This window comes from Phacochoerus africanus, chromosome 15 (genome assembly GCF_016906955.1).
Source record: "Phacochoerus africanus isolate WHEZ1 chromosome 15, ROS_Pafr_v1, whole genome shotgun sequence".
NCBI lineage: Eukaryota > Metazoa > Chordata > Mammalia > Artiodactyla > Suidae > Phacochoerus > Phacochoerus africanus.
The window spans coordinates 110,700,638-110,725,521 of NC_062558.1; the positions used below are offsets into that span (position 1 = coordinate 110,700,638).

General features: G+C 36.8%; 1 protein-coding gene across 4 annotated transcripts in view; it reads right to left on the bottom strand.

Moving 5' to 3' along the window:
- Positions 1 to 24,884, bottom strand: part of HPSE2 (heparanase 2 (inactive)) — a 726,022-nt gene that overhangs the window by 638,211 nt on the left and 62,927 nt on the right. For 3 of the 4 annotated variants that reach the window (XM_047760830.1, XM_047760833.1, XM_047760832.1), the window contains exon 3: positions 15,195 to 15,374. In XM_047760830.1, coding sequence (XP_047616786.1) covers positions 15,195 to 15,374 — 180 coding nt within the window. The remainder of the gene's footprint in view (positions 1 to 15,194; positions 15,375 to 24,884) is intronic. The other variant, XM_047760831.1, reaches the window with a different exon arrangement.

The window sequence follows — 24,884 nt, forward strand, 5'->3', positions numbered from 1 at the left end:
CCATACTTTTGGCATATGGAAGTTCTTGGGCTAGAGGTCAAATCAGAGTTGCACCTGTGGACTATGCCACAGCCATGGCAAAACCAGATCTGAGCCACATATGCTACAGCTTGTGGCAAAGCCCGATCATTAACCCAAGAGTGAGGCCAGGGATCAAACCTGCATCCTCACAGAGACAATGTTGTCCTTGACCTGATAAGCCACAATGGGAACACCTTGTCAGATTATTTCTACTGCATTATGTGACTAACAAAAGTCTTACACTACAAGATAAACTATCAGTTCTGCAAATTTCTTGCTGTACATTTGTGCTGGCATTATTAGAATTATATTTAATCTATTTATTTTAAAAATCCCTTTAAAACCACTTAGCTATGTACCTGTGAACTGCAATATGCTGAAATACATAAAATAAACTAACAGAGGATGGTACATTGTCAGTTCCTCCCAATTATAAAAATTCTTACCCTGTTCTTAGAATAAATTTAAAAAATGTACAAAACTTGAGATTGGAACAAGATGGTGGTAGTAGAAGGACTTAAGCTCAGCTTCTCTCAAGCAAACACCAAAATTACAACTACTGATAAACCATCAATGAAATACACTGGAACCTATAGAAAAAGATATCCTAATTCAAAGACAAGAAAGAAACCACATCTAGATGGTAGAAGGAGCAATTTGGTGACATAAGCAATCCCTTATCCACCAGGTAGGTGACCCACACACTGGAAAATAACTATATCTCAGAGGCTCTCCAATAGGAGTGAGAGTTCCAAACCCCAGGTCAAGGTTCCCCAGCCTGGGGGTCTGGAAGTGGGAGGAGGAGTCCCCAGAGCATTTAGTATTGAAGGCCAGCAGGGTTTGTGCACAGAAGCTCCACAGGACTAGGGAAAACAGAGGCTCCACTCTTGGAGGGTGCACACAGGATTTCAAGTGCACTGGGTCCAAGGACAAAGGAGGGACTGTATAAAAATCTGGGTCAGACCTACCTGCAGATCATGAAGGGTATCTTGGGAAAGCAGTGGGCAGCTGTGGCTTGCTGTGGGGACAGGACAATAGAGACAGAAGTCTTGGGAATGTTCACCAGCATGAGCTTTCCTGAAGGCTGCTATTTTGGAAAAATTTGGCCCCACCCATCAGGGCTAAGAAACCCCAGTCCAAAAAACAAGCAGAGTAGGAACATGGCCCCTACCACCAGCAAACAGGCTGTCTAAAGACCTCCTAGGCACACAGCCATCTCTAATCACACCCAGAGACAAAGCCCCACTCACCAGAGGGACAAGACTCAGCTTCACCTACCAGGGGGGAGGCATGAGTCCCTCCCATCAGAGAGCATGAAACAAGCCCCTCTATCAACTTTACCCACAAAAGGGCATACACCAGAAGCAAGAGAAGCTACAACCCTTTAGTCTGCAAAACAGGGACCACACAAAAAGCTACACAAAATAAAAAGACAGAGAAAATGAGCCAGATGAATGAACAAAGACAAAAGCCCAGAAAAACAGCCAGGTGAATTGGAGATTAGCAACCTCCATGAAAAACACTTTAGAGTAATGATAATAAAGATGACCCAAGACCTCAGGAAAAAACCTAGAAGCAAAGATTGATGAATTACAATGAAATAGAAGAATTTAAAGATTAAACAATCAGAGATGCAATGAAATAGAAGATTTAAAGATTAAACAATCAGAGATGCAAAACACTATAACCAAAATTTAAAATTCACTAGAAGGCAACAAAAGCAGAATATAAAAGGTAGAAGAATAAATAAGTGAAGCAAGAAGACTGGTGGAAACCACTGACACAGAACAAATTAAAGAAAAAAGAATGAAAAGAAATGATGACAGTCTAAGAGAAATCTGGGACAACTTTAAATGCACCAACATTCACATCATATGGGTGCCAGAGGGAGAAGGGAAAGAGAGAAAAGGCTCGAGAAACTATTTGAAGAAATAATAGCTGAAAATTTCCCTAACATGGGATAGGAATCATTCACTCAAATTCAAGAAGTACATTGAACATCATATAGAATAAACCCAAGTAGGAACACAAACAGATCAAAATTAAAGACAAAGAGAAAATATTGAAAGCAGCTAGGGAAAAGCAATAAATAACATACAAGAGAACCCCAATAATAAGGTTACCAGCTAATTTTTCAACAAAAAGTCTGCAGGCCAGAAGAGAGCAGCATGATACACTTAAAGTGATGCAAGGAAAAATCTCCAACCAAGAATATGCTACCCAATAAGGCTCTCATTCAGATTTGAAGAAGAATCAAAAGCTTTACAAATAAGCAAAAGCTTAGAGAATTCAGCACCACTAAACCAGTTTTACAACAAATACTAAAGTAATTTCTCTAGGTAGAAAAGAAAAGGCCACAACTAGAAACAATAAAATTACAAATGAAAAGGCTCACAAGTAAAGCAAACAAATGGTAAAGACAGAAAATAACTCACACTACAAATAAGATACCAAAACCAGCAATAGTGCGAAGAGGGTACACATGCAGGATACCAGAGATACATTTGCAATTAAGAGACCAACAACTTAAAACAATCTTGTATATGTATATATAGGTTCCTATGTCTCCTATGTCAAAACCTCATAATAACTACAAACCAAAACTCTACAATAGATACACACACAAATAAGAAAAAGCAATCCAAACACAACACTAAAGATAGTCATCAAGCCCCAAGAGAAGAGAAGGCAAGAAAAAAAAGGCCAAAAAAAAAATCCAAAGCAATTAGCAAAATGGTAATAAGAACATACATATCAGTAATTACCTCAAATGTAAATAGACTAAATGCTCCAACCAAAAGACATAGACTGGCTGAATGGATATAAAAACAAAACAAAACAAATACACACACACACATACTGTCTGCAACCCAATCAAAAAAATGGGCAGAAGATATAAAGAGACATTTCTCCAAAGAAGACATACAGATGGCCAAAAAGACACATGAAGCGATGCTCAAGATTGCTCATTATTAGAGAAATGCATTTCAAAACTACTATGAGGTGGTGCCACTTTACACGAGCCAGATCGGCCATCATCAAAAAGTCTATAAACAATAAATGCTGGAGAGGGTATGGAGAAAAGGGAACACTCTTATACTGTTCGGGGGAATGTAAATTGATCTAATCACTATGGAAAACAGTATGGAGGTTCCTCAAAAAACTAAAAATAGAACTATCATATGATCTTGCAATATCACTTCTAGGCATCTATTCCAAGAAAACCATAATTTGAAAAGATGCATGCACCCCGATGTTCACTGTAGCTCTATTTACAGTAGCCAAGACATGGAAGCAACCTAAATATCCACTGACAAAGGAATTAATAAAGAAAATGTGGTACATATATACAATGGAATATTACTCAACCATAATAAAGAATGAAATAATGCTACTTGCAACAACATGGATGGACCTAGAGATTATTATACTAAGCGAAATTGGTCAGACAGTGAAAGACAAACATCATATGATATCACTTATATGTGGACTCTAAAAAAAGGGGATACAAGTAAACATATTCACAGAACACAAACAAGACTCACAGACCATGAAAAACTTATGGTTACCAAAGGGGACAGGTGACAGGGTAATTGGTTTATGCACATTGAGGTATATGGAATGATTGGCCAATGGGGACCTGCTGTATAGTACAGAGAACTCTATCCAATATTCTGTGTTAATCTATGTAGGAAAAGAATTTGAAAGAGAATGGATGTGTGCATGTATACAATTGAATCACTGTTGTACAGCAGAAATTCACAATCTTGTAAATCAACTATACTTCAAAATAACTTTCTTTAAAAATGTATAATACTAATAATCTTCTGACAAGAGGACTGTGTACATAATTATCAGAAAAACTCTTCCACTCAAAGGATTTCTTTACACATCTCCTGGAGTACCTATACACCTTCTCCCACGCCCACTTAGATTTTAGAGATCACTGACCTAAATACTATAAAATCCACTGTTGGATTCAACCAGATTTGCAGAGGACTGTCTGAACTTAATTCACTGTCCAAACAATTGATTTTATTCAATTATGTTTTGATGTGACACTATCAGCTTAGACAAAGGAACCTGAGAAACTGCTTCTTACAGTGAGAAAATAGGAGAGCTAAAGTATGAATAAATTCAAAAGACCCTTCCTACATCATCTTTTACAGAGTATGGGTGAAAATCAAAAAGTAATAATCATCTTGCCAGGTGTCCTAACACAAAGATTCCTGAAAACAAGGAAGTTCATTCTGAGATTTATAAAGACAAAGATTCCATCAATTTTGGACAAAAACCAATTAATGCTCCCAGGTTTAATTTTGAGAGAAGCGGAACGTGAGCACTTAAAAAAATACTTTTAAGAGTTCCTGTTGTGGTGCAGCAGAAACAAATCTGACTAGGAACCATGAGGTTGCGGGTTCGATCCCTGGCCTTGCTCAGTGGTAAGTATCCAGCATTGATTGCCATAAGCTATAGCATAGATCGCAGATATGGCTCAGATCCTGCTCTGCAGTGGCAATGGCATAGGCCAGCAACTGTAGCTCCGGTTGGACCCCTAGTCTGGGAACCTCCATATGCTGCGGGTGCGGCCCTAAAAAAGCAAAAAAAAAAAAAAAAGGCTTTTAAATGATCCTCTACATTATTACCAATATAATGCTTGTAATGTACAAAATGAGTAGTTTTGGCAATTATATTATTTTCTCCTATGTTACCTTTTCTCTGCTCATATTTACTGAAATGTAATTTTATGTCTGTTTAATATAATGATAAAAATTGAGTTTATTTAAGAAAACTTCACTTATGTGATGGTTCATAAGAGGACTTACAAGCAAAAGAATTATGTATCTTTGTACTTACAACCAAAAGCAGTTGGAAAAAAGCAGAACTTCTAGTCATGCGTTATTTAACTTTATGACTGTGTACCTGTGTATGCACTGATTTTTATGCAGACATTCCACTGTTTTGATAATAGCACTGGGCTCATTTTAAATATGTAAAATGCCATCTAATTTATATTCTGCTGAGCCTCAGAGCTTCATTTTAGGGTATTCAGGAATAATTCTAATACCAACTAATATTCATATAGTTGGTATCATGCCTTCAAAGAAGTCAAGATGCTTGAGAAAGAAAAAATTTTTTGAACAATGCTTCCCATATGAAACATTTTCAGACCTTTATTTTCCAGGGGATTTAGTGACTCACGCTTTATTTTACTAATTCTTTTTTTTTTCTTTCTTTCTTTTAAGGGCCACACCTGAGCATACAGAAGTTCACAGGCCTAGGAGTTGAATCAGAGCTGCAGCTGCTGGCCTTCACCACAGCCACAGCAACACAGGATCTGAGCCACGTCTGCAACCTATACCACAGCTCATGGCAACGTCAGTGCCATGACCCACTGAGCAAGACCAGGGATTGAACCCACATTCTCATGGACACTAGTTGGGTTTGTAACCCAGTGAGCCACAACGGAAACTCCTATTTTACTAAATTCTTCTTTTTTTTTTTTTTGTCTTTTTGCTATTTCTTGGGCCGCTCCCGCGGCATATGGAGTTTCCCAGGCAAGGGGTCGAATCGGAGCTGTAGCCACTGGCCTACGCCAGAGCCACAGCAACACCGGATTCGAGCCGTGTCTGCAACCTACACCACAGCTCACGGCAACGCCGGATCGTTAACCCACTGAGCAAGGGCAGGGATCGAACCCGCAACCTCATGGTTCCTAGTCGGATTCGTTAACCACTGCGCCATGACAGGAACTCCTATTTTACTAAATTCTTACACACATCATAGATAACTTCTAAATCCAAGGTTCAGAGTGGTAGGGAGATTTATAATGAAATCACCACAAGTTAAGAACAGAGTTTAAAACTGTTTCTTATTGGTTTTCTTTCCACACAGTGTGAACTGAGGTCCTACAGCAGAGATTTCAGTACCAGAAAAGAAACTGAGCTATCCAAGAGTAATATTTGCATTTGAAAACATAGTTCAAATGAATCACAATGATAACATCTAATATATACTGAATACTTACTGTTTGCCAAGTACTGTGCTAAGGTATTATGTACAAAACCTCATTTAATCCTCAAACAATTCTCTGAAGTTCGTAAGATACAATCACCTGAAGAAATTAAAACTAAAGGGAGGATTAAAAAAACTCCCCAAGGTAAGGGAGTTGATAAGTGGCTGTTCTAGAGTTAAATTCAGACTGAAGAACTCACATGTTGAGTCAATATACTAGGTGGAAATAAAAGCTGCCTGACTGCTTGCATATTTCTACATCAAGGGACCACTATAATTCTTTTATTTATAAAAAGATGAAACAAATATCTTACTATGAATTATTTTCACACTCATTATCTTATTATTCAAGTATAAGAACAGAACACGGAGTTCCCGTCGTGGCGCAGTGGTTAACGAATCCGACTAGGAACCATGAGGTTGCGGGTTCGGTCCCTGCCCTTGCTCAGTGGGTTAACGATCCGGCGTGCCGTGAGCTGTGGTGTAGGTTGCAGACGCGGCTCGGATCCCGCGTTGCTGTGGCTCTGGAGTAGGCCGGTGGCTACAGCTCCGATTCAACCCCTAGCCTGGGAACCTCCATATGCCGCGGGAGCGGCCCAAGAAATAGCAACAACAACAACAACAACAAAAGACAAAAAAAAAAAAAAGAACGGAACACTATTCTTCTAGTCATGACACACTCCTAGACAAGAATTCCCAAAAATAACTCCAAGAAAAAAACAATGCATATATTACTAACCCCCTATTAATGATGGGGACACTGAGACTTGGAGGATACTAATAACTGATTACACACCTGGAAAGTCTCACCTAAGAGAGGCCCTCCCTGTCTGTCATATCTAAAGGAGTCCAAACCTGCCAACCTCATCACTGTCACAGTGGCAGCCAGTAGTTCGACTGCTAAGAGATAGTGCAGATAAAAAGTGTCCTGGGAAAGATGGAAGACCAGAGCTAGATTCACTAAATGGAAAAAAGGCAGGAGGATGGGGGGTGGGAAGGGGCACAGCTGGCCTACTGCCAGAGGCGAGAGTAGATGGGAAGTGTAAGAGAGAAGGGTTGAGAAGGAGATTACAGAACACCTAGAATTCAGGAAGGTTTTGTGGCCCAGGGACTGGATGTACATAATCCCAAATATCAAAGATGAGAACCAAAAACTGCTATAATGCCTGGTTCTAGATTAGGAATATCACAGACAGAATAGAGACAATCCTCAAACTGCTAGCCTGGCAAGATAAGCACAGAAGGAGAGAGAAAGAAAAAAAGAAAAACAAAATGGAAAAACAATTAAACTATACATACAACAAAGACAAATTTTAAAAGCCCAAGAATACATTTTTGGCAATATACATGACAAAAGATTACTATCCCTAATATATAAAATGACCTTATAACTTAATAAGAAATTGACCAATAACGCAATAAAAAAAATAGGCTAAAGAAACATACAATTCACAGAAGAAATTAAAAATGGCAAAGAAAGTAAAAAGATCTTTAACCTCACTAGTTATTAATGAAATGTAATTTAAAAACAATCCCATATTAATTACTATTACGGCAACACAGATTAAAGCAAATAATCAACATGAACAAAAGTCAACACTACTTTTGAGAAAGTCGATTTACCAAATGCATCCAAAAATTTTTTTTTATTTCATGTTTGGCCACCCCGTGGCATAGAGAGTTCCTGGGCCAGGGAGCAGATCCAAGCCACAGTCACAACCCAAGTTGCAGTCGTGGCAATGTTGGATCCTTAACCCATTGAGCCAGGGCCAAGAATCAAACCTGTGTCCCAGAGCTCCTAAGATGTCAATGATCCCGCTGCACCACAGTGGGAACTCCATGCATCAAAATTTTAAATGTTCATTCCTTTGACACAGCACTCAGAGGAAAAGCACAAAGACGTTTTTGCTATGATGTTCATCACATTATTTACAAGCATTAAAAATTAGAGACAATCATGATGCCTACTGATAGATCAGTTGAACAATTCTGAAATATCCACATAATAGTATAATTATAATGTAGCCATTAAAATGAATATGAACCTATGTTCTTTGATATAGAAAGGTGACTTACACAGTGACTTTACTATTATTTACAAAATACCATTAAGAAAGAATGTTACAAAATAACATACATATTGTTTAATATTGCTTTGTATAAAAATTATAGGGAGGGAGTTCCCATTGTGACTCCGTGGCAATGAACCCAACTAGTATCCATGAGGATGTAGGTTCCACCCTGGCCCCACTCAGTGGGTTAAGGATATGGCATTGCTGTGAGCTGTGGTGTAGGCTGCAGATGAGGCTAAGATCTGGCATTGGTGTAGGCTAGCAGCTGCAGCTCCAATTGAACGCCTAGCCTGAGAATTTCCATATGCGGTAGGTGCAGCCCTAAAAAGAAAAAGAGAACTGTATGTATGTGTTTCCTGTACATTTATGACTTCTGTGTATGTGTGTGTGGATAGAGAGATGTCTAGAATCAAAATATTTTCCTCTATTATAGTCATAAATAATAGTAAAGTCATTCTCATTTTGAAAAAACATATTTTGAATTTCAAGGGACTGGTTTCAGTAGGTAAATATTCAGATGCTTATACACACGAAACAATGAAGCCATTTTCATTAAAATCATGTGTAAAGCAGCTATTACCACTATTTTTCAATATTTTGGAAAGGTTTTTAGAAATCATAAGGCAAATTTTGGTAAAAATCTAGAAAATGTGTAAATTTACCTTTGTCTTTGATCAAGAGCTTTTCTTTACATCAGAAATGAGTTACAAAGAGAAAGAAATTCACTCTTAATATCCAAAAAAGTATAAAATATTATGGAAAAAATTTAACAAGAAAGGTACAGAAAAAATTATAAAATATTATCTAACAGCATAAAACAAGAATGAACAACTAAAAAGATAAACTGTGTTCTTAAGTGGAAGACTTAACATCAGAAAAATGTCAATCCTTCCCAAACTATGACATAGATTGAATGTAATTCCAATCAAAATCCAGTAATGAATTTTCTCTAACTAGAGAAAATTAAAGTTCATTTCAAAAAGTTATTATAGAAGGGAGTTCCCTTCATGACTCAGGGATTAATGAACCCAACTAGGATCCATGAGGATGCAGGTTTGATCCCTGGCCTTGCTCAGTGGGTTAAGGATCCAGCATTGCCATGAGCTGTGGTGTAGGTTGCAGACAGAGCTTGGATTCCGCATTGCTATGACTGTGGTGTAGGCCGGTGGCTACAGCTCCAATTCGACCCCTAGCCTGGAAACTTCCATGTGCTGTGAGTGCGGCCTAAAAAAGGAGAAAAGCTGTAAAAAGCCTTAGAAAAGAAAAACAAAGGCTTATAAGCCTTACCAGATATGAAAACAGTATGGCATTGGAACAGAAATAAAGAATAGAAAATTGACAGAAAATTAAATTCAGAAATAGGTACAAATATATGTGGGAATATAACATATAACATTATGATTATGCATTATAATATATAACATTATGATTCAGTGGCAAAAGAACATTTTATTTTAAAAAACAGTGTATGCAAAGCTGGCTAGCTACTTGGAAGAAAACAATGTCATATGCTTACATCACACAATATATAAACACAAATTCCAGTCATAGTAAAAGATTACAGCTCTAAATTAAAAACAGAATCAAAAAATAAATGGCATCCAAGGAGGAAAATGGTTTGCAATACATGTGACAAAGGATTAACATTCCTAATTCACAAAGAGCATTCACAAACTGATAAAAAACAGATTCTAACACCCAATTTTTTTAAAAGGCAAAGAACATGAATAGGTAATTCATAAAACAGAAAATTCAAATCACCAATAAATATGGGCAGAAAATTACAACAATGAGATAATATTTGTCACCTATTAAAAATATTGAAAAGTTAACTGGGTCACCATGCTGTACAGTAGAAAAAAAATGTATTGGGGAAATAACAATTAAAAAAAAGATAAAACTTAAAAAAATATATATTGAAAGGAATACTAATACCAAGTGCTAATAAGAATGCTAGGAAATAACTGCTCTCATACACTGCTAGTGGGAATGGGAATTGCTACAATCTTTTCTGAAAATTATCTGGCAAAATGCATTAAAATTTTAAATGAAAATCATAAAAGAAAAAATCAAAAACTGGACTTCATCAAAATTAAAAGTTTCTGCTCTTTGAAAAACCTCTAAAAAATTAAAAATACAAATCACAGAGGAAAAAACATCTGCAAATCACATACCTGATAAAGGTCTTGTAGCCCAAAACACACACAGAACCCTTCAAACTCAACAGTAAGAAAACAAAAGTCATTAAATTTTTTTAAATGGGCAAAAGGCTTGAACAGACACTTCACCAAAGAAGATATATAAATGTCAAATAGGCCCATGAAGAGATATTCGATAACATTAGTTGTAAAGTAAACTGCAAATTAAAACCATGAGATACTACTACCTATTCACTGGAACAGCTACAATTTCAAAGACAGCAATACTAATTATTGGCAAGGAAGTGGAATATCTAGAACCCATACACACTATTGAGGGAATGCAAAGTAGTACTCTTATAAGTCAAACAGGCACCACAAAATCAAGCAATCCCACTCCTAGGTACCTACCTAAGAGAAATGAAAATATATGTCAACACAAAGGTCTGAGAACAAATGTCTACAGTGGCTTTATTCATAATCACCAAAAACTGGAAATAAACCAAATGAATGAATAAATAAATTGTAGGATTATCTTAACATGAAATATTACTCAGAAATAAAAAGAAATCAACTGCTGATATTTGCAATGTGATAAATAAATCTCAAAAAAAATCATGCTAAGTCAAAAAATCAGACACATATAACTGCTTTATTATTCCATTAATACAACATTTAGGGACAAATATCAAATCAGACACAGCTAAGGACTGGAGGTTGGGAAAGGAGTGACTGCAAAGGAAGATAAGAGAATATTTACATTGATGGGAATGTTCTGTACTTGATGGTGATGACAGCTAACATAACCCTATAATATATTAATTTGTCAAAATTTAGTTATACTATAATACCTCAATAAACCTGAATTTATAAAATTTAAATTTACATATATTTTGGCCCAGATGTCAACTTTCAGAAATCTATTCTACAGAAATAAATGTGTAAATATGAATATAAATTAACATACATTAATACAGAAAGGATAAATAAAGTATGCCACATTTAATACTGTAGAATATAATACAAACAATTAAACAGACCTGGATATAGTCCTTTGAGCATTAGGGTTTGTGAGAACTGAAAGAACAGTCTTCATATCACTCACTTGAGCCCTTTGCTCAACTGAAGTTAGAAAGATTGGCCATAACAGGAAGTATGAGCCTCTTTCATTCAATTCATTGCTACAGTAATACAGTAAAGCTGATCACAGGAATGCCAGTCTACTTTGGAATCTAACGACTGAAAGAAGAGGTACAAAACCAAAAGTAGAAGATAATAATATGACACGAATTCTTATAAATGAATTCTGGGAAACGTCTTATGTAATACCATTCATTTATAATGGCTATGGTTCAAGGTGCCTGGAAACGAGTACTGACTAGATGACTTCACAATACAAATAATTTTTAATTTCAGGATCATTCACTATGTCCTACATACTGTGCAGAATGCTGCACAAACATGATACTCCTTCCCCTCCAGGAATCTCTGTTCTAAAGAAAATCCTATTAAGTGTATTGCCTCAAGGCTGGCTTTTAAACTTTTTATTTTCTGCTTTCTTTTGACTATAGAACAGACATATGCCACAAAAGTTCAACTTATACCTCAAAAGAGGAGCATTTGCCAGAAGAGGGAAGACAAACTAAAATCAAACCTATAAAAAGTTATTTAATGACGTCAAAATTACCCCTTAAAAGTACTCTGAGTGAATCCATTCATTGTATATACATCAGAACACTTTCAACAAACTTATAGAGCATTGTCAGATTAAGAAGCATAAGAGCACGAAGATATGGAACACATGATCCTCGTTCTTTCTTAAATCCCACCTACCCAACCTTCCCTCTCATTTAACATTCCTTGAGTAACATGCACAATGACTCTCAGATTCAGGAAGCTACAGGACAAGATTACAAGCATGTGTTGGTGAGTCAGTGTGGAAAAGTGTACCGTATTTAAAATAGTTCTATCATTAATATTCTCCTGGAATTACTCTATCACCTTCCCATAACCTTAGAGTTTACTTCAAAAACCTTCTAGATTAGGTGAAGCTAAGATTATTTCCACTACCATGTAAATCATTCACATGAAGATACTAAGACATGTTTAATACCATGAAAAAATATAATCCATTTTTTTAAATATGATATAATTAGGACTGTTTCAATAGACATATGCATTAAAGAATTGTTATTAGTTTCCATTAACTGGTTGTCACTAGGACTATAGCATTGTTTTCCTTTTACTGAATGATCAGAAGACCCTCAAAGCTAGTATATCATTTGCCCTCATCTGAGGGATGGCTGTTGAAGAGATCTTAAGCTACAATGAATAATATGAAGGCATACCTCTCACCTCAACACTGACAGTCACCTAGCTAAAGATGGAACATTTAAGAGTAAGGGCTTGCTTGTGAGGCAGAAGGCAACAACCATCATCTTTAACATGCTTTTAACCAGCTGCAATTTCAATCACTTTATTAACTTCTTACTATACTGATATTTCAATCATTTTATTAATTTTTTCCCCTATTGTGATCACAGTTGCCCAATTTTAAAATAAAGACTATACTGCCAACTGACCAGGAAATAATTACAATACAACGCTACCCATATACATGCAATTCTGTAAATAACTGGGGAGAAGGGTTGAGGGGAGAGGAGAAGCATGGAAAAAAAAGTGATCTCTTTCTGAGATTCTGGAGGCCCAGTTTCCTCATTTTCCTCATCCTGTTCCCACGTAAATACTTTCATTGCAGATATTTCAAACATTACACGAGAGTTATACAAAATAAGGGTAACATCACCACGCAGAAATCCTAGGGTAGGTGTTCTGGACATGTTGGTAAAGAAAGGCACTTCATTTGAGAGGTCTCTGCCCCTTCAACCTCACCCTCCTTACCAATATACATTCATCACTGAAAAGGGAAATATTTACAAAAGTTAGTTTAGTTATGTTTAAATATTATGTTTAGCTGTCTGGAGACCATGTTCTCAAAATTTATACAAGAAATCAAGGATTAAACTTCATAACAATTAGAAAACTACACAGTATAAAATCAAAGTCTTAGTTAAAGGATATTAAAATAGTTTTACCATTGGTGCTAAACTGAAATGACTCCATCTTTTCCCAACACCTGGAACCAAAACCTTTTGAACTTTCACATAAACAAACTAGGGTACACCAAATGCTCTGTCTGCAGCAAGGTATCACTTCTGCACAGACATTTGGGTGAAAAATGTGGAAAATGCCTGAGGACTCTTTGAAGCAGCTTGGGAGAAGTGAGAGCAGGAAAGAGGCTCTTCTCTAGGGTAAGTTTGTTTAGTAGAAAGTAAGCAAGTTGTCAGGGTAAAAGTTGACAATGTTGATTCCAACAGTTTGAACTGCGAATAAACATCCAAAGGGATTATGTTACTGAGAATTAGAAAAGATTCCACTGAACTCAATAGAGCACTTGTATTTTTAAAGATAACATGCCTTCAAGCCACACTCTGGATGCACAGTTTAGGGTTAGAATTACGCTAAGCCCTTTCTATCCCACATTAAAGAACACATGGTCTGACCTCTCTAATGTGGGCCTAAAAATACTAGAATAAGGATAGTTAAGAATATTTCATTTCCAATAACTGAATTAGATAATACTAAATAAGTACATGTACATTTGTACATCTGAGGTAGACTAAAGAAATTTGGAGGAAAAATCTGTTCTTCCTAGACACCTAAACTTATACAGTTTCAGTAACCAATTTAGGATTTATTAGCCATAAATCACTTTTAAGTTTTCCCTCCTAAATGACCCATCAAAGAACAAAAAATAGGGGCTATGCTTATGAAATCCATAATCCTCTTCTCTGCTCTCCAAAGCCACATTTAAATCTGGCTTTCATCTTATGCTGTTGGGTTTTCCACCAGGTACAAGATAAAAAGTTGGAAAAGACTGGTGCTTTTTCAGAAGCAAAACAAGTTGGTTGCCACTCAGCCACTCAGCAATTCCTGGTGAACTGCCAGGAAGCCTATAAAGAAATTTAAAATTTTCCTAACTTGGAGTTTACAAAAATAAATTCATAGCCTGAGATATTCATAGCCTGTCAGACATTCCATCTTTTAATTTTTTAGTATTCATAAACAGGGGAAAACACACATTTTGATTTTTTAAAGCTTATCTGAATCAATATAATGCAGCTCTGCCCTGTGTGTCCTTAAGAAAATGGAGATAACTTGGACTGCTCTTCTTAGTTCATCTCAAGTAATTCATGATTCTCATATTAGAATCTGGTATTAGAATCTTTTCCTAAGCTTGACAAAAGCACACAACTTGTATGCTCTTTACCAGCAAAGTTTGCAGCAACCCTGCAAAAAGTTGCTTCTCCTTTGAACTCCCACATATATTCACTTCCCTCCTAGAACCAAGGAGGAAAGGGGGTATGGCTCAGTCTCATAGCTTCTTTGCTCTTAAAAAGAAAATCAAATTCCCTAGATATTTTCAAAACCCACCAAGAATAGAACATTGTCAGCTATGCCTGTGGATCATTATCTCTTTTACATTTCATCTTTATATTCACTGAGTTCATAAAAAGGGCACACACAGAAAGAGGAAAATAGCTGCTTCTTAGACACCAAATTTAGAAATTTTCCCAAATCTATTGGCACGCATCTAAAAAGTCATACTTTTACAAGGCTTCATTAAGTTTTCATTGGTTCTCTCTTATGAGAACACACATGCTGAACTACCCATAACCTCAAGCCAAAATACATCTGCAAAGTATAACAAATATTTTTATACGAATACAAGAGTCATCATAACTTTAAAAGGTATATAGTGGGTAGAGACAAAGAATGTAGGCTCATCTGAATTTGCCTTTAGTGTTTCCCAAGTATCAAGCTGCTAACTGATGGAGGCCATCCATCTACAATGCTCTAAGAGTCCAGCTGACTCCAACAGCCTTACCTGTTAATATGAGATTACTGTAAGTATTGGAGAATTGCTCCTTTAGAAGAACCAGATGCATTTGAGCTGCCTTCTCCCGCTGGAGCTCCAGCATAACATCAGGGTGCTGGGCAATCTTGCAGCCTTTCTGTTTATCCAAGGCAACATCACTTCGAACAATGTCTACAAAAAGAAAGAAGGCTGGCAACAAAAATAAAAACAAAACCAAAACAAAACAGAAGCTATTTTCACCTAATATGACAGATTATAATTTATAAACAACCAGCTGAAGAGTTTTAGAAACCCGAAGGGTCTCCTACTTCATGATGCATCCTACAAGTTTCTCTGGTCATTTCCAAATTCTTTGGAGATTTCTGTTTCTTAGCTTTCTCTAGCCTCATTTAAAAGTCTCACTCTTCCACTCTCTCAGCTCACCTCAAGGACTTATTTACCTCCTGGGGCCTTAACATCTTTTACCATGGTGAAAAATAATACAGCTTTGCCTGAATGCTAGTGACTATGAAAGTCATTTCCTCTACTTCAGGCTACAGGCTGGATCACACCTCCAGCATGTGTATTCAGGATACTTGGAGTAGTTTCAACTTTAACTGCCCCACCCCCCACCCCCAGCCAGCCCATTCAGCTCAAATGAAAGCTGCCATTCTGTGGGTTAGCTGCTCAGGATTCCTACTGCAATTTTTCACGTATCTCTGAGTATATTCTACCTCATTAACTGCCCTTTAAATATATACACAGGTATTTTATGGGTCACTGAAAAAAGCAAGGGTAGGATCACTTTACAGATCTGCCTATTTCCTGATTATTTTCCCATTAGTGGTAGGCTGCCTTTTACTCAGTATGATTTTCATTCAAAGCATATGTATTCTCTAGAAAACAGCCTTTCTCAAAAAGAAATATTCACTTAGAATGCTTCCCAATAAGCAGGGATCTTTTATATCCTGAAGTAACTTTTTTATTTTTTATAAATTAAAAGATAATTCAGCTGATTAGCATAGAAATAAATAATATCAGCATCAATCTGAAGAACAACTCTGAAACTTCCAGTTTTACATAAAAAAAACTGAAGCATTTTAGGAAAAAGTGCTACAAAAATAAATAAATAAATAAACTGCTCTACCACTGCTGACACCCATGGCTTTGGAAAAGAAATACTAATGCCCATGTTGACGGTACCAATAGGAAATAGTTGGCTCCTTAAGCAATGTCACTTATACATAAGAGAAAATACAGCATGTGACATGAAGGCTGGAACATCATTCTAGACAAAAGATTTTCAAACATAGCAAACGAGACTTAAAAGAGAAGCCCAGATATAAAAACAAACCCTTGACAACTGAGTTAGGATATGTGGTTACAAAGATTAGCTAGATGTGGTAATGGTCTTCATTCATTCTTAGATAAAAACAGAGGAGCTGGTTGGAAATAATACAGTATTAATGCCTAAACACATTCATACTGATTTCTAGAATGTAGGCAATAAGGTGAACTCATTTAACAATCAAGTCAGTAATTTCATAGATTTTCTGAGTCTTGAATACAAAACCAGAATAAAGTCAAGAACACACTCCAGTTTTTAACATCAATAGAAGGTAAGATGACTAATAAATAGTTTACATTTACTTAAAATTTTTCAATGGGAGTGTATTATTGAACCCTTCCAACAATGGATGAAAGTTATATAGCAGATATTGATGACTAGTTGACCCAAATCCTAAATACATTCCTTTCTTCTTTGCCTTCCTCTACTATAGAGACTTAGAAGCTAAAATATACAATTGTCCAGCTTTTGTTGAAGCAAAGAGTGGTCAGTGGCCAGTAACATGGTTCCAGCCAATGAACTGCAAGCACACATCCCTAGGGAAATTTCCCTGGCTAAATTAAGAGACAGAATTTCACTAAGAGAAAAATCAGTCTTTTCCCTTCAGCCTTTTAGTCCTTCCTATATTTCATGCCTAAAACACAAACAAAAGGCCTAAAGTTATAGCTGCCATTTTGTGGCAATGAAACAAGAAGCAAGAGAGTAAAGGTCTTACTCAGACTGGTAACCAGGAAGATAGGAAGAGCTCAAGTCCCGAATGTCTTTACTGAGCTATCATAGCTACCACAATTGTGCTAGACTGCCTATCCTTTGCTTCCTCTTATGTGACCATAAAATACTACTGTATAAACCATTAATAGTCATTTTTTGTAATCCTAACTGATGACAAGTAATATTATCCCTAATGCACAGATGGAAAAACTGGGGTCCACAAAGTTTAAGTGACTTGCTCAAGTTCACATATCATGGTCAGTCCCCAAATCCAGAAATTTTCAAAGCCAAGTCCACCAATCTTTCCAGAAGTTACTCTATACAGATATTCATGAACTTAATAGTAAAGTATGGTAAACAATAAATGTGAGGAACTAAAAAGAAAAACTTATTACACTATATAGCAGCATACCATAATCTATCCAGAAAGGAAACATGGGTGATATTTTCCCCAAAAAAATTATAAAACTTGTACCAAAATAGTCTATAAAGAGTAAAGAGGTGTTTCAATTATCCCTATGTCTTCTGATAAAGTCTAATTTAAAGAGAACACCTACTAAACTCTCTTTTCTAACAAATGGCAGAAGAAGCAATAATTATAACTGATGTTCTCAACGTCATTCAAACCAGAAGCTTTAAATAAAGTGAACAAATAATACTAAGAACAGTAAGAAAAGAAAACAATGGACAGGACCAAACATATGTCCTAGACTTTAGAAAAGTACATTTCAACAATGATTCAAGAAATATAGATATGTAACATAGATTCTTTTTTATTGAGGTATATAGTTGCTTTATAATATTATGTTAATTTCAGGTCTACAACATAGTGATTCAAGTTTTTATAGATTACAGTCCATTTAAAGTTATAATATACTGACTGATTTTCCTGTGCTGTATAATATATTCTTGTAGCTTATTCATTTTCCACATGGTAGTTTGTACCTCTTAATCCCTCATATATATGTACACGACACACACATATATATACACATATATCTTCTTTATCCATTCATCTGTGGATGGGCATTTGGGTAGCTTCCATGTCTTGGCTATTGTAATTAATGCCGCTATGAACAATGGGGTGCATGTATCTTTTTGAATTAGTGTTTTCGTTTTTTAGGGCTGCACCTATGGCATATGGAGGTTCCCAGGCTAGGGGGTCAAATCAGAGCTGTAGCCACTGGCCCACACCACAGCCACAGGCACAGCAACAACAGATCCAAGCCACATCTGCAACCTACACCACAGCTCAACACAACACTGAATCCTTAATCCACTGAGCAAGGCCAGGGATTGAACCTACATCCTCATGGATGCTAGTCATATTTGTTTCCACTGAGCCACGACAGGAACTTCCTCAAATTAGCGTTTTTGTTTTCTTCAGATATGACATATACTCAGAAGCAGAACTGCTGGATCATTTTGTAGTCTCTTTTTAGTTTTTGGAGGAACCTGCATACTGTTTTCAATAGTGGCTGCACCAATTTACATCCTACCAACAGCGTACTAGGGTTCCATTTTCATCACATCCTTACATTGTTATTTGTGGTCTTTTGATGAATGACATCCTCACAGGTGTGAGCTGATGTCCCACTGTGGCTTTGGTTTGCATTTCTCTGATGATTAGTGATGTTAAGCATCTTTTCATGTGCCTGTAAGTGATTTGTATGTCTTCCTTGGAAAAATGTCCATTTAGATCTCATTTTTAATTGCATTGCTTTTTTTTTTTAATACTGAGTTGTGTAAGCTATTTATATATCTTGGACATTAACCCTTTATCAGTCATATTATTTGCAAATATTTACTCCCATTTGATGGATTGTCTTTTCTTTTAGGTTTTTTTTTTTTGTTTTTTTTGTTTTTTTGGGTTTTTTTTTGCTATACAAAAACTTTTGAGTTTACTTAGGTCCCATTTGTTTTTCCCTTTGTTGCCTTTATCTTTGGAGAGAGATCAAAAAAATAGCCATGATTTTGTCAGAGTGTTCTGCCTATGTTTTCTACTAGAAGGTCTGTGGTTCCTTATCTTCATTTATGTCTTAAATCCATTTTGAGTTTACTTTTTTATATGGTGTGAAAAAAAATGTTCTATTTTTTGTTGTTGTTCAGTTTTCTTTTGCATGTAGCTGTCCAGTTTTCCAGCACCACTTATTAAAGAGCCTGTCTTTTCCTCCTTGTATATTATCACCTCTTTTGCCACTGATTCCTTAACCATAGTGTGTGGGTCTATATATGGGTTCTATTTTTTTCTAAAGATTATTTTGACTATTCAGCATCTTCTGTGTTTCCATACAAATTTTAGAACTAAATATTCTAGTTCTGTGGGGAAAATGCCATTGGTATTTTGATACAGATTGCACTGAATCTATAGACTGCCTGGAGTAGTATGGTCATTTTAACAGTATTAATTCTTCCAATCCATGGGACATGGAATATCTTTCCACCTCTTTGTGCTACCTTCAATTTCTTACACCAGAATCTTATAGTTTTCTGAGTAGGTCTTAGATAGATTTATTTCTAGATGTTTTATTCTTTATTATGATTATAAATGGGAGTTTACATTATTTCTCTTTATGATAGTTTGCAGTTGGTGTATAAAAATTCAAGAAATATCTGTGCATTAATTTTGTATCCTAGAAATTTACTAAATTCATTGATGAGCTCCAGTAGTTTTCTAACAGTATCTTTAAGATTTTCTATGTATATTACGATGTTATCTTCAAACAGTGACAGTTTTACTTCTTTCCAATTTGAATTCCTTTTATGTATTTTCCTTCTCTGACTGCTATGGCTAGGACTTCCAAAACTATGTTGAATAAAAGTGGCAAGAGTGGACATCCTTGGTCTTGTTTCTGGTCTTAGAGGAAATGCTTTTAGCTTTTCACCATTGAATATGATGTTATAGACTTGTGGTTGCCAAGGGGGAAGGGGAGGGACTGAGAGGGACTGGGAGCTTAGGGTAAACTGATGCACAATGTTGCCTTCAGGATGGATTAGCAATGAGATCCTGCTGTGTAGCACTGGGAACTCTGTCTAGTCACTTATGATGGAACATGTATTATGAGAAAAAAGAATGTATACATGTAAGTGTAACTGGGTCACCATGCTGTACAGTAGAAAAAAACGTGTATATATATATAAAAATAAAAGATTAAAAAAAGTAAAAAAAAAAATATGTTAGCAATGGGTTTGTCATAAAGGGCTTTTTATTATGTGCAGGTATGTTCCCTCTATGCCCACCTTCTGGAGAATTTTTATCATAAACGGATGTTGAACTTTATAAAAAAAAATTTCTGCATTGAGATGATCAAATATTTTTTATTCTTCACTTTGTTAATATGATGTATCATATTGACTGATTTGCTAGTACTGAAAAATCCTTGCATCCCTGGGATAAATTCCACTCAATCATGGTGTGCGATCCTTTAATGTATTGTTGGGTTCAGATGGCTACTATTTTGTTCAAGATATTTGCACCTATGTTCATCAGTGATAGCGGCCTGTAATTTTTTTTGTTATATCTTTGTCTGACTTTGGCATCAAGATGATGCTGGCCTCATAGAATGAGTCTGAAAGTGTTCCTTCTTCTGGAATTTTTTGGAATAGTTTAGAAAGATAAGTATTAACTCTTCTGTAAATGTTTGGTAGAATTCACCTATGAAGCATCTGATCTGGAACTTTTCATTGCTGATTCAATTTCATTGCTGATAATTGGGTCTGTTCATATTTTATATTTCTTCCTGGTTCAGTTGAGAAATCATACATGTCTAGAAATTCGTTCATTTCTTCTTGGTTGTTCCTTTCAATGGTGTACAGTTGTTCATAACAATCTCTTATGATCCTTAGTATTTCTGTGGTGTCAACTGTAATTCTTTCTCATTTCTAGTTTTACTTATTTGGGCCCTATCCCTTTTTTCCTTGATCAGTATAGCTAAAAGTTTATTAATTTTTTAAATCTTTTCAAAGAACCAGTTCTTCTGGTTGATCTTCATTGTTTTTTAGTCTCTATTTCATTCATTTCAGCTCTAATCTTTATGATTCTCTCCTTGTACTAAATTTGGGTGTTGTTTGTTCTTTTTCTTGTTCCTTTAGGTGTAAAAAAGTTGGTTTGTCTGAGATTTGTCTTCTTTTCTGAGGTGAGCTTTTATCACTATAAACTTCCCTCTTAGAAATGCTTTTGCTATAACCCATAAATTTTGGATCGCTGTGGGTTGTTGTTTTCTTTTTAATGTTTTATGTTTGTTTATTTGTTTTGGTTTTGGCCACTGCATGCAGTGGCTTGGTGTGGGATCTCAGTTCCAGACCAGGGAATGAACCTAGGCCACAGTGGTAAAAGTGCAGAATCCTAACCACAAGGCCCCCAGGGAACTCCCTGAGTCAGTGTGTTTTCACTTTCATTTGTCTCCAGCATTTTTAAATGTCTTCTTTGATTTCTCCCATGATCCACTGGTTGTCTAGTAGGACACTGTTAACCTTCCTTATGTTTGTGTTTTTCTCTTAACTACTTACAATCAATACAGATGACATCTGATGACATTTTTTCACTTAGAAAAGTCCTTTTAATATTTCCATAAAGTTGGTTTTGTGGTACTAAACTCTTTTAGCTTCTGCTTGTCTGCAAAACTTCTGATCTCTCCAAATCTTTTTTTTTTTTGTCTTTTTTTTTGCCATTTCTTGGGCCGCTCCCGCGGCATATGAAGGTTCCCAGGCTAGGGGTCGAATCGGAGCTGTAGCTGCTGGCTTACGCCAGATCCACAGCAACACAGGATCCGAGCCGCGACTGCAACCTACACCACAGCTCACGGCAACGCCGGATCATTAACCCACTGAATAAGGGCAGGGATCAAACCCGCAACCTCATGGTTCCCAGTCGGATTCGTTAACCACTGTGCCACGACGGGAACTCCTGATCTCTCCAAATCTTAATGAAAGCCATGAAAGCCTTGCTAGGTAGAGCATTCTTGGTTGTAGATTTCTCCCTTTCATAATTTTAAATATATCATGCAACTCCTTCTGGATTACAGAGTTTCTGATGAAAAGCAGGCTGAGAGCCTTATGGGAATTACTTTGTATATAACTTGTTGATTATCCCTTCCTGCTTTTAATATTCTTAATTTTTGTCATTTTAATTACAATGTGACTTGATGTGGTCCTTCTGGGTTGGTTCTGTTTGGGATTCTGATTCCTGAACCTGGACGTCTGTTTCCTTTCCCAGGTGAGGGAAGTTTTCAACCATTAAGTCTTCAAATATGCTCTCTTCCATTTTCTCTCTCTCTTTCACCTCCTGGGGCCCCTACAATGTAAATGTTAACACACTTGGTGATGTCTCAGAGGCACCTAAAACTGTCTTCATTTCTTTTTATTTTTTCTGTTCGGCTTTCATGATTTCTACTACTCCATCTTCCAGCTGATTTATCTGTTCCTCTGTATCATTTAATCTACTGGGGATTTTTTGCTTGTTGGTTCGTTGTTTTTTTCTTTTTTCTTTTTAGGGCAGCACCTGCAGCATATGGAAGTTGCCAGGCTAGGGTTCAAATCAGAGCTACACTAGATCTGAGCCACATCTGAGACCTACACCATAGCTTGTGGCAACACCAGATCCTTAACCTACTGAGAAAGACCAGTCTTTTCAGGGAGACAACATCAAGTTCTTAACCCACTGAGCCACAGCGGGAACTCCAGGTTTCAGGGTCCAGAGTGTCCCAAAGGTTGTGCCAGCCTATTGGTGTGTAGACTGGATCTTGCAGGATGGCGTGGTCCTGAGGCTGGTGCTGGCCCACAGATGGGTGGAGCTGGGTCTCAGTGTCTCTGGCTGCAGGGCTGTGAGTATTCTGGGGCTGATGTCCCTACAAAGGTGTGTGGGGCCAGATCCTCAGCCCTCCAGTGGACATGAACTTGTCCCAGGGTGGCTGTGGGCTTAGGGGTTCTTAAGGCAGCCTGCCTGCTGGTGGATGGGACTGTGTCCCTGCCCAGCTAGTTGCTTAGTCTGAGGCATTCCAGCACTGGTACCAATTGGCTAGGGGTGGAGCCAGGTCATGGTGTTAAGAAGCTAAAGGGGGAATTCCAAAACGGTGCTTGCCAGCACCAGTGTCCACAAAGTATAATGAGCTCCTGTAGTGGTTTCTGCCAATGTCTATGTCCCTAGGGTGAGCTCTAGCTGCCTCCTGCCTCCCCAAGATCAGGAGGTGGGTCTGACTTAGGCTCCTTTCAAATTACTGTTTCAGCCCTAGGTCCCATAGTGTGTGGGATTTTGTGCGTGCTTTTTAAAAGTAGAGTTTCTATCTCTTGCAGTCCTCTCAATCTCCTGAAAGTAAGTCCCCCTGGCCTTCAAAGACAAACATTATGGGAGTTCATCTTTCCAGTATAAGATCCTCAAGCAGGGGAGCCTTATGTAGAGCTCAAACTCATGCCTCCTTGGAAAGAACTTCTGCAATTATAATTATTGTCCCCTCTGTGGGTCTATCACCCAGGAGTGTGAGTCTAGACTATACTGTGACTCCACTCCTCCTACTTATCTTACTGTGGTTCCTTCTTTACATCCTAGTTGAGGAAGATCTTCTCTGTTAGATTGCGGTCTTTCTCATCCATAGTGGCTCTGTAAATACTTGTAATTTTGGTGTGCCCATAAGAGGAGGTGAGCCCGGGGTCTTCCTACTCCACCAACTTTGTCAAGCTCTATATAGACTCTTTACTCAACTCTTATCTTTTAGAAATTGTAAAAGACTAAAAAAAACACAAAGCAAGGATAGTTATCAAAGATATATGGGTCACGGGTCTAGAAAAGAGTTAATATAATAGGCATTAAAATTCAAATATCAAAATTCAAAATTACCTTGGTAACCTTGAAACTAAGGCTTAAACCTCCAAGACATGAACACAAATTATTTCATTTATACTGAACGTTAATTACTTAAGATGGGAAGCCCAGACCAGATGAAAGCTTGAATATTTAAGATCTTATTTATACTTGTAGGCTTTAGACAAAATAAAATTAATATACATCAGTGTTTTGCTGCCAAATATGATATATCTGCCAAAAGGATTGGTGCAGTCTTAGACTAAATGAATAGAACTAGAAACCCAGAATACAGGAGATAACATAGCCACACTGCAATCCAGGCCAGCCAAGGACAGCATAGTGAAGAGTTGGAGTTAAACAAACCTAGGTTCAAATTCTGGCATAAAGGCACTTACTAGTTTCAGAAGTGACAGAAAAAAGCAAGCCTCAATTACTTCATCTACTTTTGTTGTAGTAATGTAGAAGACTTAGCACTACACATGCCACAAAATAAGAGCTCTATAAAGGATAGATATGATTACAGTTATTAGTAAACTACTTGTGGTATTTACTCCCAGCTATAATAGTCTCACCAGTATACTAATGATCTTGATTGCAACCAAAGAAAAGTACCAAGATGGGAAATAATTGTTTAAATAGTTGAAAAAACTGGGAGTGTTAAACCTGGCAAAGAAAAAACTAAAGAAGATTTGCTTTCATACATAAGAGATTTATTCTACGTAAATCTGGAAAGCCAAACATTACAGGAGTAACCAAAAGACATACTATTCAATTACACATGAAAAAAACTGTAAAAACAGAAGCTGTCCTATAAGAAAAAGAACTACTTGGGGATAGAGTGAGTTTCTCATCCCTAGAGATA